The sequence below is a fragment of the Morchella sextelata genome (genome assembly GCF_020137385.1).
Source record: "Morchella sextelata strain SCLS chromosome Unknown scls_8, whole genome shotgun sequence".
Classification (NCBI taxonomy): domain Eukaryota; kingdom Fungi; phylum Ascomycota; class Pezizomycetes; order Pezizales; family Morchellaceae; genus Morchella; species Morchella sextelata.
The window spans coordinates 1,717,227-1,731,422 of NW_025408623.1; the positions used below are offsets into that span (position 1 = coordinate 1,717,227).

Sequence of the window (14,196 nt, forward strand, 5' to 3'; positions counted from 1 at the left end):
CTAGTATGAAGATACATGTACATGGATAGATTTTTGTTTCGTCTTGATCATCTCGTCATGTTTAGTGATTAATGAATTAAACAAAAAAAAACATTCGTCATGCTTAGTAGCTCGAGATAACCACGATTTGTATTGGTCTTTCGAGAAAGATCATTTCGTGAAAAGTACAAAGAGTAATGCGCAGAGCGAGCATCAGATTTGATTTTTGACTAGTCGGGTGGAAATGATAGATTATGCATGAAGACATAGTTGAATACCTACATGTACACCCGCAGGAAAAAAGTGAGGAAACAATGAGTAGCGTGACAACGAGTGCATCTAACTTGACATCCCCACACCCGCAATACAGCCTCACGAGTATTCCCTAGCCATGCCTTTTGACAAGTCCGGAAAGTGAAGAGAGGATACTCTTAATGAAAACATAAAAGTTATTGAAGCCCAAGCTAGGGAAGAGTGGGAAAGGCTAGATTGGGAAAATGTATATAAAATCATTGACAGCATACCAAAGAGAATTGCAGCAGTAGTAAAGAGCAAGGGGAGTCATAAAAAGTGGTAAATATAGTTCAGAGGCCGTAGTATCTATTCTGTATCTCATTGTGTAGTCATATTACTTCTATTCGTTTCCATTTTCACTTTTTCATTAGGGTTCTGATTGGTTGCACTCGTTGTTTCCTCACTTTTTTCCTGTGGGTGTACATACTTATATTTATAGTCGAGGTTGCACAGATAGATCTGCTCGATGGATCCATTAAGGAGAAGGTAGCCACCATGTAGGGTGGAGGACATCTTCCTCATTCCGGTAAGAGATGAGACAGCGTAATAACAATCAATTCACATAAAAGTCAAAATCATGATCAAAAGTCCATTCATTCTGAGATAATTCCCTATATATGTACTTCGATGAAAAATGAACGATACACGTATTGACTACTTTTCTCTTACTACACCCATACCCATAGAACTCCTCTCCCATTCCCAAACTAAATAAAAAGAGAAAAAGAAAAGTTACAACTTTAGCCCCGTCTTATACCGTTCTACCAATCTAAGAAGGACAAAACAATGGTAGACTACAACACTCACTCACGGTCACAGGGTATCTATCAAAAATACATCTTTATTTAAACACCTGTCCATCTAATATATCATTCTCCCCATCATATATATGCTAGTTTAGACCGGCTGTGCGTTAGGGTCCTCTACAGCAGCAGGGTCCGCAGCGGCAGGTTCGGCAGCGGCAGGTTCAGCAACAGCAGGGTCAGCAGCAGCAGCAGCAGCAGCAGCAGCAGCAGGGTCAGCAGCAGGCGGTGCTTGTTGGGCCTGCTGGTTAAGACTAATACCAGTGCCGACGACATTTGTGAGGGCATCAACACCTTGGAATACGGTGTCGGGGTTATTCCATTGGCTGGGTTGGTTTTGCTGATTGTTCTGCTGATTGTTTTGCTGATTGTTTCGATTGTTTCGATTGTTGTTATTTCTGTTTCCGGTATTCTGCTTGTTTCGATTGTTGTTGTTTCTGTTTCCGGTATTCTGCTTGTTATTTCTGTTTCCGGTGTTCTTTGGGGTGTTCTTTGGAGTGTTCTTTGGAGTGTTCTTTGGAGTGTTCTTTGGAGTGTTCTTTGGAGTGTTCTTCGCCGGTGTCTTCTTCTGTGCGGTCTTCTTTGCCGGGGTCTTCTTTGCCGCGTTGTTCTTTGGCGGAGTCTTCTTTGGCGGGGTCTTTTTCGCCGCGTTGTTCTTTGGCGGGGTCTTCTTCGCCGGGGTCTTCTTCGCCGCGTTGCTCTTTGGCGGGGTCTTCTTCGCCGCGTTATTCTTTGGCGGGGTCTTCTTTGCCGGGGTCTTCTTCGCCGCCTTATTCTTTGGCGGAGTCTTCTTTGCCGGGGTCTTCTTCGCCGCGTTATTCTTTGGCGGAGTCTTCTTTGCCGGGGTCTTCTTCGCCGCGTTATTCTTTGGCGGGGTCTTCTTCGCCGGGGTCTTCTTCGCCGCGTTATTCTTTGGCGGAGTCTTCTTTGCCGGGGTCTTCTTCGCCGCGTTGTTCTTTGGCGGGGTCTTCTTCGCCGGGGTCTTCTTCGCCGCGTTGTTCTTTGGCGGGGTCTTCTTCGCCGCGTTATTCTTTGGCGGGGTCTTCTTTGCCGGGGTCTTCTTCGCCGCGTTGTTCTTTGGCGGGGTCTTCTTCGCCGGGGTCTTCTTCGCCGCGTTATTCTTTGGTGCGGTCTTTGGTGCGGTCTTTGGTGCGGTCTTCTTTGGTGCGGTCTTCTTTGCCGCGTTGTTCTTTGGTGCGGTCTTTGGTGCGGTCTTCTTTGCCGCGTTGTTCTTTGGTGCGGTCTTTGGTGCGGTCTTCTTTGCCGCATTGGTCTTCGGCGGGGTCTTTGGTGGGGTCTTCTTTGCAGCAGGCGGGGTCTTCTTTGCTGCTGCTTTGGGCGCCGCCTTCGCTGCTGCTTTGGGCGCTGATTTTGCTGCCGCTTTGGGCGCTGATTTTGCGGCTCCCTTTGCTGCTCCCTTTACTGCTACTTTTGCGATTGCGCCGAAAATTGGCTCACGCTTATGTCTAGTTCCACATAAACGGTGTTAATATTCCCCTCGATACACAGTCCATGGGTGGAATAAGGTTTACTGACAGAAAGGCCCGCTCGAAGATGGGTTGATTTGCAATTGAACGACGGTCGAAATCAATAATTTCTCTTCGTTTGATATCATGGACATCTCTTCGTGATACTGCATGGTCCGCAGCCACTGAAGTTAAGAGGAGTGCATAGCAGAGAACGGCGGTGATCTTGCTCATGGGAGACATTATTTATACTAGTTCGACTAGATGATCTAAGTATTTACGTGAGTATTGATTAATTTTCCAAATTCCAATAAAACTTTGGCCATGAGTTTAACAAACCTGATATATCAAAAAAGAGCGTGGGTGTCTAGATCCAGCCTAGAACGGTCTGAAAAGGAAAGAGAAAAAAAGAGAAAATAAAGGAAAGTAAGAAGGAAAAAAACGAGAAAAGAATGTATATGGAGTCTTCGTTTCTCCAGAAGCTTGAAGAAAGAGTTCGAATTCTCTCTGCCGACGCGACCCTCCCACGTTTATAAGTTGCGGGCCATGACCGATCTGTAATCCTGAACTGCAACATGATATCTTACTGAAAACGTCCCGGTAAAAGTGAGAATCTCTCCGGTCAGAGGTTTTACACTCAGTAAAGCTGTAAATAAGGTTTTACTTCCTCATGAGTAAGTTAACAGGTTAATCCGACGTACTTTGGAACCATGCCTCTTATGTTCCGACTGGTTGTGAGGCGCAAGCCTTGGCGCGCCAAGATTACTGTGAAACTAAGCCTTCTAACGTAGGACGTACTGTACCGGTAACTTTTGTCATAACTTCTGACTTTGAATGTGTACAACAATGAACCAGTTTACATACCGATATATTGCATTGATGGAATGCCCCGGATCTGACATTCAGGATATAAATGGAGGTTCCACATATAACTACTACATTAACTGGTGAAATCCGACAAATATTACCAGCAGACCCTTTGTAATTGTACATATCGCCAGTTTTTATAAGACGATATCCAGGAAGACAATACAAATGTTCCCTAGAGCCTCTTATCTGATGAAGATGTACCTCTGGTTCTTCGCTCAGAAGAATAAACAGCCCTCGAAGTTCGGTGTATACGGGCATGCTCAGGTGATTTGAGATATGTGGTGCATAAATGCATTCATTCGACTGACTACTATGTGGCTATCAATGAGGATGATAAATAGAATATCCGTTGTTTTGTCGCCTATTGAAAAAACGTATAGCGTACGGTCAAGAAGAAGAGAACCCGGTAAATGAGATTCTCAGTATGCATGATAATCGTCATGATTTAGGGTACCTGGAAATTTTGATAGATATCCATAGAAGCTTCCCTCTCCCTTCTTCGAATGCGTCGGTTAAACATCCTAAATGACCTCATGTTCTATGTATGTCGTGATTTCCTTTGAGAATCGTTACCGAACAGCTTCTTTGCGGGTAGGGATCATGCTGGTAATCTCGCGCGAATCCACTACGGACAGCTTGCTGTTCATGAGCGTAATAATGCCTTCTCTATCTGTGGCCCAGTGGGCGCATTCTAGTGGTCGCTCTGAACGTTCTGAAATCTCGGTCTGCGCTTCTCTGGGCCAAGTATCATGTAGAAAATCTTTGGCCCCGTTCACAGCTAATTATTGATGTTAGAGGGAGAGAAAGACCGGAATACAGCATTGCCTCGTGTATACCGAGCGCGAGAAGGAATATAGTTGATTTAGGGAGGTCTTGGCACAGGCGCCCACTTACCGCGGTAGAGACATAAAGTAGATTGTGCTTAATTTCGACACCACTCCCCTCAGATAGTATACGCCGATATATCGATAGATGTGCGGTTTCGTTATATTTTACCCTAACTGTGTACAGTCTACCTCCGCTATACCGAATGCCAATAAAGCCATAAATCTGCTATTACGAACGGGTTTTGGTGATCCGCATTTCAATTTCACATAGAAAATAATGGAATATTATCTGCTGTACCGAATAATCTGCTGTATCGAACGAGAAATTTGGAATATGCAGGTTCGTTATAGCGGAGGGAGACTGTAGGTATAGGTACTGTGTCCATCAAAATAGAAGAGCAGGGGTATCCCCTGGATGTATGAGACATTGGTAAAATCTCTCTCATGCATTAGCGTGGCCTATCCAGGAAATGATTGACTGAGGTAAGGCAGCGAACTGCGAACTTTATGGCACCGTTAAGTATTCCAAAGACCGACAAAGGCAGCAAGCTGCTTACCTGGACGTTTTCTCACCCAAATTCAAGGTCACATGACGTTCATGCATGAGAGAGATTTTACCAATGTCTCATACATCCAGGGGATAGGAGTTTCGCGGGCTCGGTGAGCGTGATCATTCTTGGCAGTTTAGGTACATGTAGCTAGGCTCATCTCACGTAAGGCAAGTTCATCGATTTAAACAAAAATAACCGAACTCACTGTCAATTGGGTGGAAAGTAATAGCGTGACACCTTTGATGTAACTTCATTTATCCACTAGTTTCCAGTAAGCTGGTCAGGCCCCGAATGTCCCTGTTATTGCGATAATACTACATGTACGTTCTAACCGAATCATACTCCATGATTAGTGCCAAATTAGGCTCTAGAAAGTACCAAGTTAGATTCTATGATCGAAGCGCCGAACGAGAATCGATGAAGTAGTGGTAATGAAGTACCGAATCAGAATGTATGAAGCAGTGTTGAATTATAGGAGATAGGCTCAACTAGCTATTAAATAGTGAAAATGAATAAGAATAAAAGATGCATCAACTGGATTCTTAAGAATCAACCTTTAACAGTGAACGGCAAAAGTGAAATAAAGAGATAAAGAATTTCACCTAAATAGAAAGAAATACCATCTGAATAAGGAAAGTCATTAACCGATAAAGAGAAGTGGAAACATGCAGATTAGTCATTATCTTGCACTCACTAGTACTGGCGTTGACAGTTAACGGCGTGGAATGGTTACTACTCCGTTTATCTCCAGTTGTGTAGTATTTCCCACCCTTAATCGTACTTCGAAAGGATGCACTGTTGACAGGTTGATCATAGGGAGGCGGTAGTTTTGTTTTGGGCATCGGAGGTACCGACCAAGGTGCTGATTGTGTAGCCCAACCACAGGTGGGTCCCCTTCCCTTGCCGTGGTGGAGTCTCGTACTTTACCAGTGGTCGTGCATGAGTGCAATCCCGCGAGGTGCGGTCTAGGCGGTTGGTACACATACCATATGTAGCAATGTCTTGGCACTGGAACGGTGGTTGACCAGCTTTGGTGCCGGCCCGAAAAAGCTTGTTTTGTAACGAAGTTGGTGAGAATAAGCGGAGGATGGCGGACTAGAAAAGTGAGTGGTAGGTATCAGAGCCCCCGAATAGCTAGCGGAAATCAATCTTCATTTCATTGCACTCAGGCAGTGTAGGAAAGGAACCTCTGGACAGTAAGTGAGATCTCGAGAATCATACGTCCGGCCGCGGGCGGAGATCACAAGATCTGATATAAGTTCCTTCAAACCGCACAAGATGTGAGTTTTCCCCCTCAAGGGCTTGGCTGGTCTAATAGTTTGAGTGTTGATATGTCTGATCGCACCTTGTCTCGTTAGAGCCGGAAATGACTTTCATACCAGTTTATAGGCTTAGCTACGGAGAAAAAAAAATAGTACGTACGGGAAATATAATCCCAATTTCCAAGCACATGGGCCTACAGAATCCTATTTTTCCTTCGGGAGCTCAACTTAAGCTATTAGAAGCACCAATACCAGCTTGCAAGAACCGAGAAAATTTATAACCAGCGTCCACCCCCACGGCCCACCTTCCCCCTTAACCCCGTTGACAAGGATACTCTCACCGCGCCTCGTAATGATAGTCCATCCAACCCTTCTATATTTCCTTCCGCACCCGATTTACCCTCGCTTGCTCCCGTCCCTAAACAGTGGTAACGGTTTCTGGTAGCATTCGCCCGTAATGAGCACATGTGGATAGAGTAGAGTGCATGTACTATTTTATCTTGTTCTACCTGCATCCATGTAGGTCTTGCTGTGGAGAACGCAAAATAAGTATATACTTGCCTGGTATTTGTTCCTGCGTAATTAATTAAGACTCAGTGTATGAGAATAATTATAGGGCCGAGATCAAAGTAGAAGATTCTTCACACGACCTCCAAAGGCCATGTACCTACATGTGGATACTCCATAGAGTAGAGTATTCGGCTGATTTTAGCTTAGGTTCTAGGATGAGGACCAATGTGAGAAATCGTCCACAATGCGCGTACGTACCCTGGACGATGACGTATCCTTACACCGAGTCGACTCTTGAAGTTATATGGATACTAGGAGGAAATGGTTTCAAAAGTGAATGAGAATACGTCGTTTCTACATTTATAGGGAATATCGAGCTATCGGCTCGTCCACGATCGTGAGAGAGTGTAAGTTTTGTGACAGAGTTATCACAGTCTCTAAGTGCCTCAAACATAGTATGGCACCGAGGCAGAATCAATTATTAGGGATCCGATTCCACGGTAATTTCAACTATGCGTAATGTCCTAAGAGGCCAAAAATATGCATGCATGTCTCTCAATAGCAACCCTTTGGATCATCAGGTTGGTACTGTAAAGTTTTCCGGTTTGCACTACCAGATCGGTGGGATCATCTTCCCCGCTTTTGAAACGTGACTAATTTGCGTCCTCATCATGGCTCGAATATCACTCGATAGAATCGTTTCAACAAGGAGATGTTTAGAACATAACCTCCTTATTCAAACATTAGTTGCCAAACGTGTATCAATCTTATCACCAACTCGGGTAAGTGATATTTTATGCCTCCATGGATGACCTTCAGCAGGGGGTCAATGAGAATCTCCTTCATTCCGGCAACCAATAAACCTCACATATCCCCCCAAAACCCTAGTCCCTAGTTGTTTCTGGAAACTCCCGCTGACGTGCATAACATTGAAGGGGGCTCGACATACTCTCTAAAGCCCAAGGCCCATGAGAAGAGGGTTTGTATTCCTTTTATATACATGTAGTTAATACTCGGAAACGACCGGCGGATGACAACGCGAGTACTAGAGGGGGTGCGTCCGAGCAAGATCGAGACCGACGTGAACGAATGAGCGACAAGAGCCCGCGTAGGAAGTACGTACCGTAGGCGTTTGCAAATGCCCAGATGGATTTGGTGAACCGAGAGGGATTTCGGCACGAAATGCCGCCACCACTGAATCGTTGTTGGCCCATCGAATCGGAGACTGTCACAACATTTTCATATGTAGAGTATATATGTAGTATTAATATTATCGATACCCAGTTGCAGAGCGAAGGAGTGAGGACACTGCACCATACTCTGGAGAAAATTCAAGGCCTCTATTCTATTTGAACAGGGCCGTGAGCAACAGCGTCGAAAATAGTTGTACTGCTAAGGACAGGGAGAAAACTTGGAATTAGAATACCGTACAATCCAGCGGGGAACCCGGAATATACCCATCAGACACTGCATCGACGAGGTGAAAACAAAGTTGAGTAGATATGCTTCCTTCCAGCCCCGAGACCGGAGAGCTGGGCTAGGGTAACAGGTACTGCATGCAATCTTTGATGCTTTACTCCACATCTACAATCTGTTTCGTTATGTAACACCCTGGTTAGCCTGTCTAGGTATGTTTCGCCAGTCAGAGCTTTCACTTGACAGAAGCACTACTTTTGTCATCTCCCCGCGTAAGTTTGATATGGAGCCCATTGGTTGTTCAAAGATTGGGTTCTGTGTGAGGCAACAGAAAAAAGAAAATCAAATTCCGGGGACGTTCGATTAGCGCAACGACCGGATGGAAAGCCGGGGACGTGCGTGCAAATGGTGCACCATACATCACTAAAAGCCCGGGCTTGTTTCATCGCCACATGCACAGCATAAATTTTTCTCTGCACGTAGAGGAGTTGCTAACAAGCCCAGAGAGTAGCATATGAATGAGAATAAAGATTGAGTAAATGTGAAGATTTAATCCTGGGAGGAGAAGGAGCACCAGTTTAAAGAGCACCGGCTTGAAGAGCACCGGCTAGAAGAGCACCGGCTTGAAGAGCACCGGCTTGAAGAGCACCGGCTTGAAGAGCACCGGCTTGAAGAGCACTGGCTTGAAGATTAATTATTGCGGAGCAGTAGGGAATCTTCCCCTGGTCGTCATCCCTGCAGTGCCAGGGGCTATAGTAGGTGATCGACAGCTACAGGTATCCACTCTACCGTTGCGCTGGTACCTCAATTCTTTAGTGGAGGTGGTTTCTTCTGGGTCTACCTCCAGAAGTGGATAACCAAACGAGTCTCCCGAGACAAGAATGTGATATATCCCTTCGTCTGTGCCCGGTTTCCACACTGGTACTGCATACATAGCGATGTGCAAAGATCCGGCCATGCATATGTGCGAGGAGGAGTTGATGGCGCCAGAAGGTGAAAAGAGAAGGTCGCAAGCGGTGACTTGTTGGTGAAGCGGTTCGCTAGATATGGTGATATTAGTGCTTCTGAAAATATAAAGTATAATCCCGTCTATAGAGATGAAGGGATTGAATTCAAAACCAAAGGATAGAAGTTCCCTATCTCTGGAAATAGGGCTGGCGCTGGGTACAAAGGATCAAAAACCTGATCATATCCACTGCCTTCTCAATATCACAAAGCATCTGAGAACTGGTGTTTTTATAGAGATTATCCTTATAGGATGTATCGGTATAGAAGCCTTTCGCTGCATGTTCCGGACTTCAATCATTGGCCACCAACATAGATGTGAGTACTACATAGTGTAACATTGGCTTTTTCCATGAGTTTAGGTTGAGTTAGAAGTAACTAGCTAGGAAAGAAAGCATAGAAGAGGGAAGGGGATGATCGCTGTGTGCTCAAACCTCTCCAACTCAATTCCATCGTATATATGCATGTATGAAAGGGCACAGAAGAAACAGAGAATTTTAGTCAAAGATCTTCCTGTGCCTTAAAGGGAGAGCAAGGAAAAGGAGAAAAAGGCATGCCCCGATTCGTCATTGAATTCTGACAGCAGTTAGCTCTGTATCTGGAATACCTAAATCTCAGAGGTAGGGTGCAATTGCAAAGTTGAGGGGGGTGCCCTGTCGTAAAGGTACATGCAGCTAGTCAGTAGTACCAGTCGTTGGCTAGCTACATATATAGCAAGTATCCATCCCACTAAAGATGGAACACCGGAGACCAGACGACCTAAATCCCTAGCCCTACCGGCACCCTACTCTATCTACCAGCCATTCAAAAGCTGTCTTCTGGTAGCTAGCTACCCTATCCTATCTCATCTTCAGATACCCGCTCCCACAACCAGGGAGAAATAACCTTCGAGCTCGATCTCTTAATCTCCTCGACCAACCGCCCTTAACACAATGACGGACGTCGACGCGGGTCTCACGGATATCAAGCTCGCCTCAATTTCAGCTGGTATCACGATCGGAGTTGGGTTCTTTACAGGATGGGAGGCGTACAAGACGACCATGCAGATTCGAAAGCCGCTTAAATCGATCTTCGTATGGATGGTCTGGGGAGAAATGATCGCATGTACTGCGATTACGATTCAAGGTTGGTTACTGTTGACGAACCAAACACCGTTAAAGTAAACCACTTCCTTCAATATCTCCCACAGCCATTTACTAGAATAACTGAGCTAACGAACATGCCCTCACGACAGTATCCCATACGCGGTTATACTACTCACATTCTGGGTTTTCCAAGTCCAACTCCTTATGCAGATTATCATCAATCGATGTGCAGTGGTAATGTTCGATAAACGAAGAGCGAATCATATCAAGTGGGGAACGGCTATCGTGGTAACAATGATCAATATAAGCGTTTTCATCATATGGATCCCAGCACATGCCCAAAACAATGCGAGGTAAGTGAATGATCCCGATACATACCAGAAGTCATGCGATGGAATAAATACTAACATTCCGCCTCATCAACCCGCAGATACCTTGCAATAAATGCGATATGGGATCGAATTGAGAAAGTGATTTTGTTAGTTATTGACGCAGCCCTCAACTGGTATTTCGTTAGAGTGGTCCGTCAACGATTAGTTTCCCAAGGCCACACTAAATACGACAAACTCGTTGCCTTCAACATCCGTATTATCACAGTTTCTCTTGCCATGGATGTAATACTTCCCCCAAAATCCCTCCTGATTTGCCTCGTACTAAAAGAATACAGTGTGTCATTATCGGCTGCATGAGTCTCCGAAACGGAGCAGTATATATCCAGCTTCACCCTCTAGCCTACATGGTCAAACTCAAGATTGAGCTTTCCATGGCCAAACTTATCACAAGGATTGCGCGCGACGGGAAGCTAGGACGTGAAGGCGAATTCGAACTTTCATCGAGCAAGAACCTCGACAACTCGGCCGCTAGAGCTAACGCTCTGGCTATTCATACCCAAAAAGACATTATCATCGACAGTCAGCCAATAGACGACGACCAAAGCAGTAATAGAAGCGCTACACATGGCCTCCCAGATAGTGATGAGAGACCGCTCAAGGATGCCGCATGGAGAATGGGCGCTAGTACGACAGTTACTGCATTGTCGCAAAAGTAGGGAGTGATTTATTGGAACCCGGCGCATTTGCGTGGTGTTCTTCATGTATTTACTTATGATCTATATCATGTACCATTATTATTATTTCTCCTTTGTCATTCAAGTAACGAGGAAGTGGCGTTTATTTACTTTTTATTTTTGGGATCGGATTACAAACATTTCTTTATTATTATATTATTATTATTACTACTATTATTATTACAGCCGGTAGCCGACAAGCGTCAAAACATTATTGTGTATTGCACTCATATATTGCAACAATTAATGGTATTACTGTCACGAGAGTATCTTAATCAATTCTATTTGGTTATTTAACCAATGGTCCGCCAGCCTGACCATGGGAGAGATGCGGTTCAAGAAAACGTGGCCGGGGAATGGCGAATGTACATGTACTTCATTACCGGGGTTGTTTCGCACCACGTGGAACACATGGCACAAAGCATATATATGCAGGGCTTCTGATGGCATAATAGCACGTTGCTGATATCAACATGCCAGACATGACCTGTACCCTCCAAGACATAAATATGTATTTGTATTCACCTACGCGAATTTAATAGATAGGGGGCCGAGGGTATATATAATTTTATTAATACTGATCAGCTCGGCTCATAAGTTTAATCGGGCGCCCATCGCCGACGCATTCTAAGAAACGTTAAACATTACAATCAAATCAACAGGCTCGTTGCGAACACATCGCGTGTAGATACACTTAATTCGAGATAAAGGTGACCTTAAGCTTGTATCGAATAAGTGAGTCTAGCTGGACACACGAAGATGGTTAGCGCATATAATCGAATATTAGGAGTAGGATTTAGTAATTACTTACATATCTTAATAAGAGCCCGCGACGTTAAGTTAGACGCGTACGTATATATACAGATAATAACAATAATAGGAGGTGGCAAGCCCAAGAGAGCCACGCAACGGGAGGTCTAGAGTGGGTTGGGTTCGATTTCTACTTAATGGAATACATGTAGGTACACCGCGCGTATTATTCTAAATTGTTTCTCTCACAACATACGCGTATCATACATCAATTCAGTCTGCATAAGAAGTTCTAACAACCCGTAAGACCCCGAACACGTGTAAAGCACGGATAAAAAAATCCCGAGTGGCAAAAGGACGTAGTTATCTGATCATCAAATATACCCTTCCACACTGAGCTCTATCAAGATCTAGGCGCTATAACGTTAGCGTTCAAATTTTAGTACTCTATATATGGGTGACGATCTAGTAAAAGGTACCTGTGTGGCCACGCGAAATGCAAGGCCTCACCAGTTCGCTACCGTATTGTACAGCCTCTAATTGATGGGATAAATGGCCGAAAAATTAATTCTGGGCCCTCGCCAATGTTCTCTCTACTTTAGGAAGATCTAGAGTTTATTGGTTCAATTGTGTGGTTCTTCGGAATAAGGATTTGGCTCTGTGGATGGTTTTTGGAGCTGTGCGGACGGTTTCCTAGATCGACACCCATATGCATATCCTTTGGGCTGGTGAGACTCGCATATTCCAGCACTTCCTATTCGAGTAGTTGAAGTCAAGTCGTCTCTCCTCAAATAATAGAGCGCGGCTTAATTAATGATTGAGTGTCAAACTGGGCCACCTTTCTACTAGAAGGGACAACTAAGACAGGAAGTCCTAGCTCCAGGAAGCTGCGTGTCTCACCAGCCCAAGGATACGAGCTGCCAGAACCTTGTCTACCATAATAACTCGCCCTTTCATATATGAACTGTAGACTAGGAATAGACGCCAAATATCCTGTTGCATGTGTTCTAATTTTAAAAAATCGAGATTGATTGCATTTGACATGATAGTACTTTCGCCCTCACCTATAGCTATAGCGACATGTAGGTATGTATTTAACTACACATATACCTCTCACAATGATATGATGCACTAATAAAGATTTTAAACTTGGTATTGATTTCTACTATCTACATGTACGTAGGCAGTGCATTAAGAACATGCGAAATCCGCCTGAGTCCCGTTAGCATTACATGGCGAGTGATATACTGTGACTGAAGATTATCTGAGATGATATACTTGGCCGATCGATACACATTAATAAGCAGTTAGACACATCTCTTTATAATATATCTTTAGAAAGTTGTATTGCTCCACATTCCCTTTGTATCCATTCTTTTGGAATGTTTCAGCAATAGACTCTAATTGAACCTTTTGCGTATTGTCTTGAATTCAAAGATGCAATACTACTATATTTTTACGTATAGATCTTATTAAGCCAGAGGTTATATGTATTCATAAAGGCGCCTCTAGGATCTATGACGTTTTCCGCTCATCCGGCATATAAACTCGTGTAATCATTTCCTAGGCTAACTATTGATTATATATATAGGAGTAGGAACGTGGAAACAAAAACGCTTGACTGAAAAATATGCAAGTTCATAATCTAGGCAATCCAAAATAGAGATTTATATACCCATATGATCCGTATCCGGATACGACCGCCAACATACCAGAAACGTACTCCCAAAGCCTCCAACAGTTCGAATTCCAGTTACCAAGCATACTTAATTCATAACGAACATTACTAGCTATAATACTACATATATACAACGCTCCATGTCTCCTTATAAGCCGCTCAAAAGCGAGAAAACCAGCTATAACGGCCTAAGGGACATCGAATCATATTGTGTGACTCAATTAAGAGAGATCGTTATGATGTCGATGAAGAAGACTTCGGGACTTAAAGATCTAGTAAACCTAGGTGTCTTTCCCTACCTATAGATAGCTAGAAAGTGCATTTGAGCACATATTCAAATTAAAGTCGGGGGTTATAATATGCAAAACGCATCAATTTAAAGGCCAAGTCTTGGTGGATCTGTGAGTTAGGGTTTCATTCTTTACACAAATATCAGTAGTTTGATCTATTAAAGGGCGAAATAAGGGTTACTAGTCACCTGCTAATATTTCACCAAAGCTCGAGTTTGTGATACGACGAGTAGAGTCACCCATGTATGAGTCGGGAAAAGCAACCTTTCAAAATCCACGAGCGGCTTGAGGCAATGGTAAAATTCAACTCGGTCAGTCGACTCGTCCAATGTAAGAAATCGACT

The 14,196-nt window shown here is 44.1% G+C and overlaps 3 protein-coding genes across 3 annotated transcripts; 2 read left to right on the forward strand and 1 right to left on the reverse strand.

Annotated features, from left to right (window-relative positions):
* Positions 1 to 1,170: 1,170 nt before the first annotated feature.
* Positions 1,171 to 2,785, reverse strand: H6S33_012647 (uncharacterized protein; the record flags this gene model as incomplete). Its single annotated transcript, XM_044844021.1, has 2 exons — positions 1,171 to 2,542; positions 2,613 to 2,785. The coding sequence occupies 2 exons, from the start codon at positions 2,783 to 2,785 to the stop codon at positions 1,171 to 1,173; spliced, it is 1,545 nt and encodes a 514-aa protein (XP_044695296.1).
* A 3,371-nt stretch (positions 2,786 to 6,156) lies between these two features.
* On the forward strand, positions 6,157 to 7,647 carry H6S33_012648 (uncharacterized protein; the record flags this gene model as incomplete). Its single annotated transcript, XM_044844022.1, has 8 exons — positions 6,157 to 6,204; positions 6,296 to 6,480; positions 6,603 to 6,616; positions 6,683 to 6,715; positions 6,770 to 6,812; positions 7,310 to 7,344; positions 7,498 to 7,541; positions 7,612 to 7,647. 8 exons carry the CDS (start codon positions 6,157 to 6,159, stop codon positions 7,645 to 7,647), a joined length of 438 nt encoding a protein of 145 aa, XP_044695297.1.
* A 2,268-nt stretch (positions 7,648 to 9,915) lies between these two features.
* H6S33_012649 (uncharacterized protein) lies at positions 9,916 to 11,116 on the forward strand (the record flags this gene model as incomplete). Its single annotated transcript, XM_044844023.1, has 4 exons — positions 9,916 to 10,142; positions 10,218 to 10,421; positions 10,499 to 10,682; positions 10,736 to 11,116. The coding sequence occupies 4 exons, from the start codon at positions 9,916 to 9,918 to the stop codon at positions 11,114 to 11,116; spliced, it is 996 nt and encodes a 331-aa protein (XP_044695298.1).
* Between the last annotated feature and the right edge of the window lie 3,080 nt (positions 11,117 to 14,196).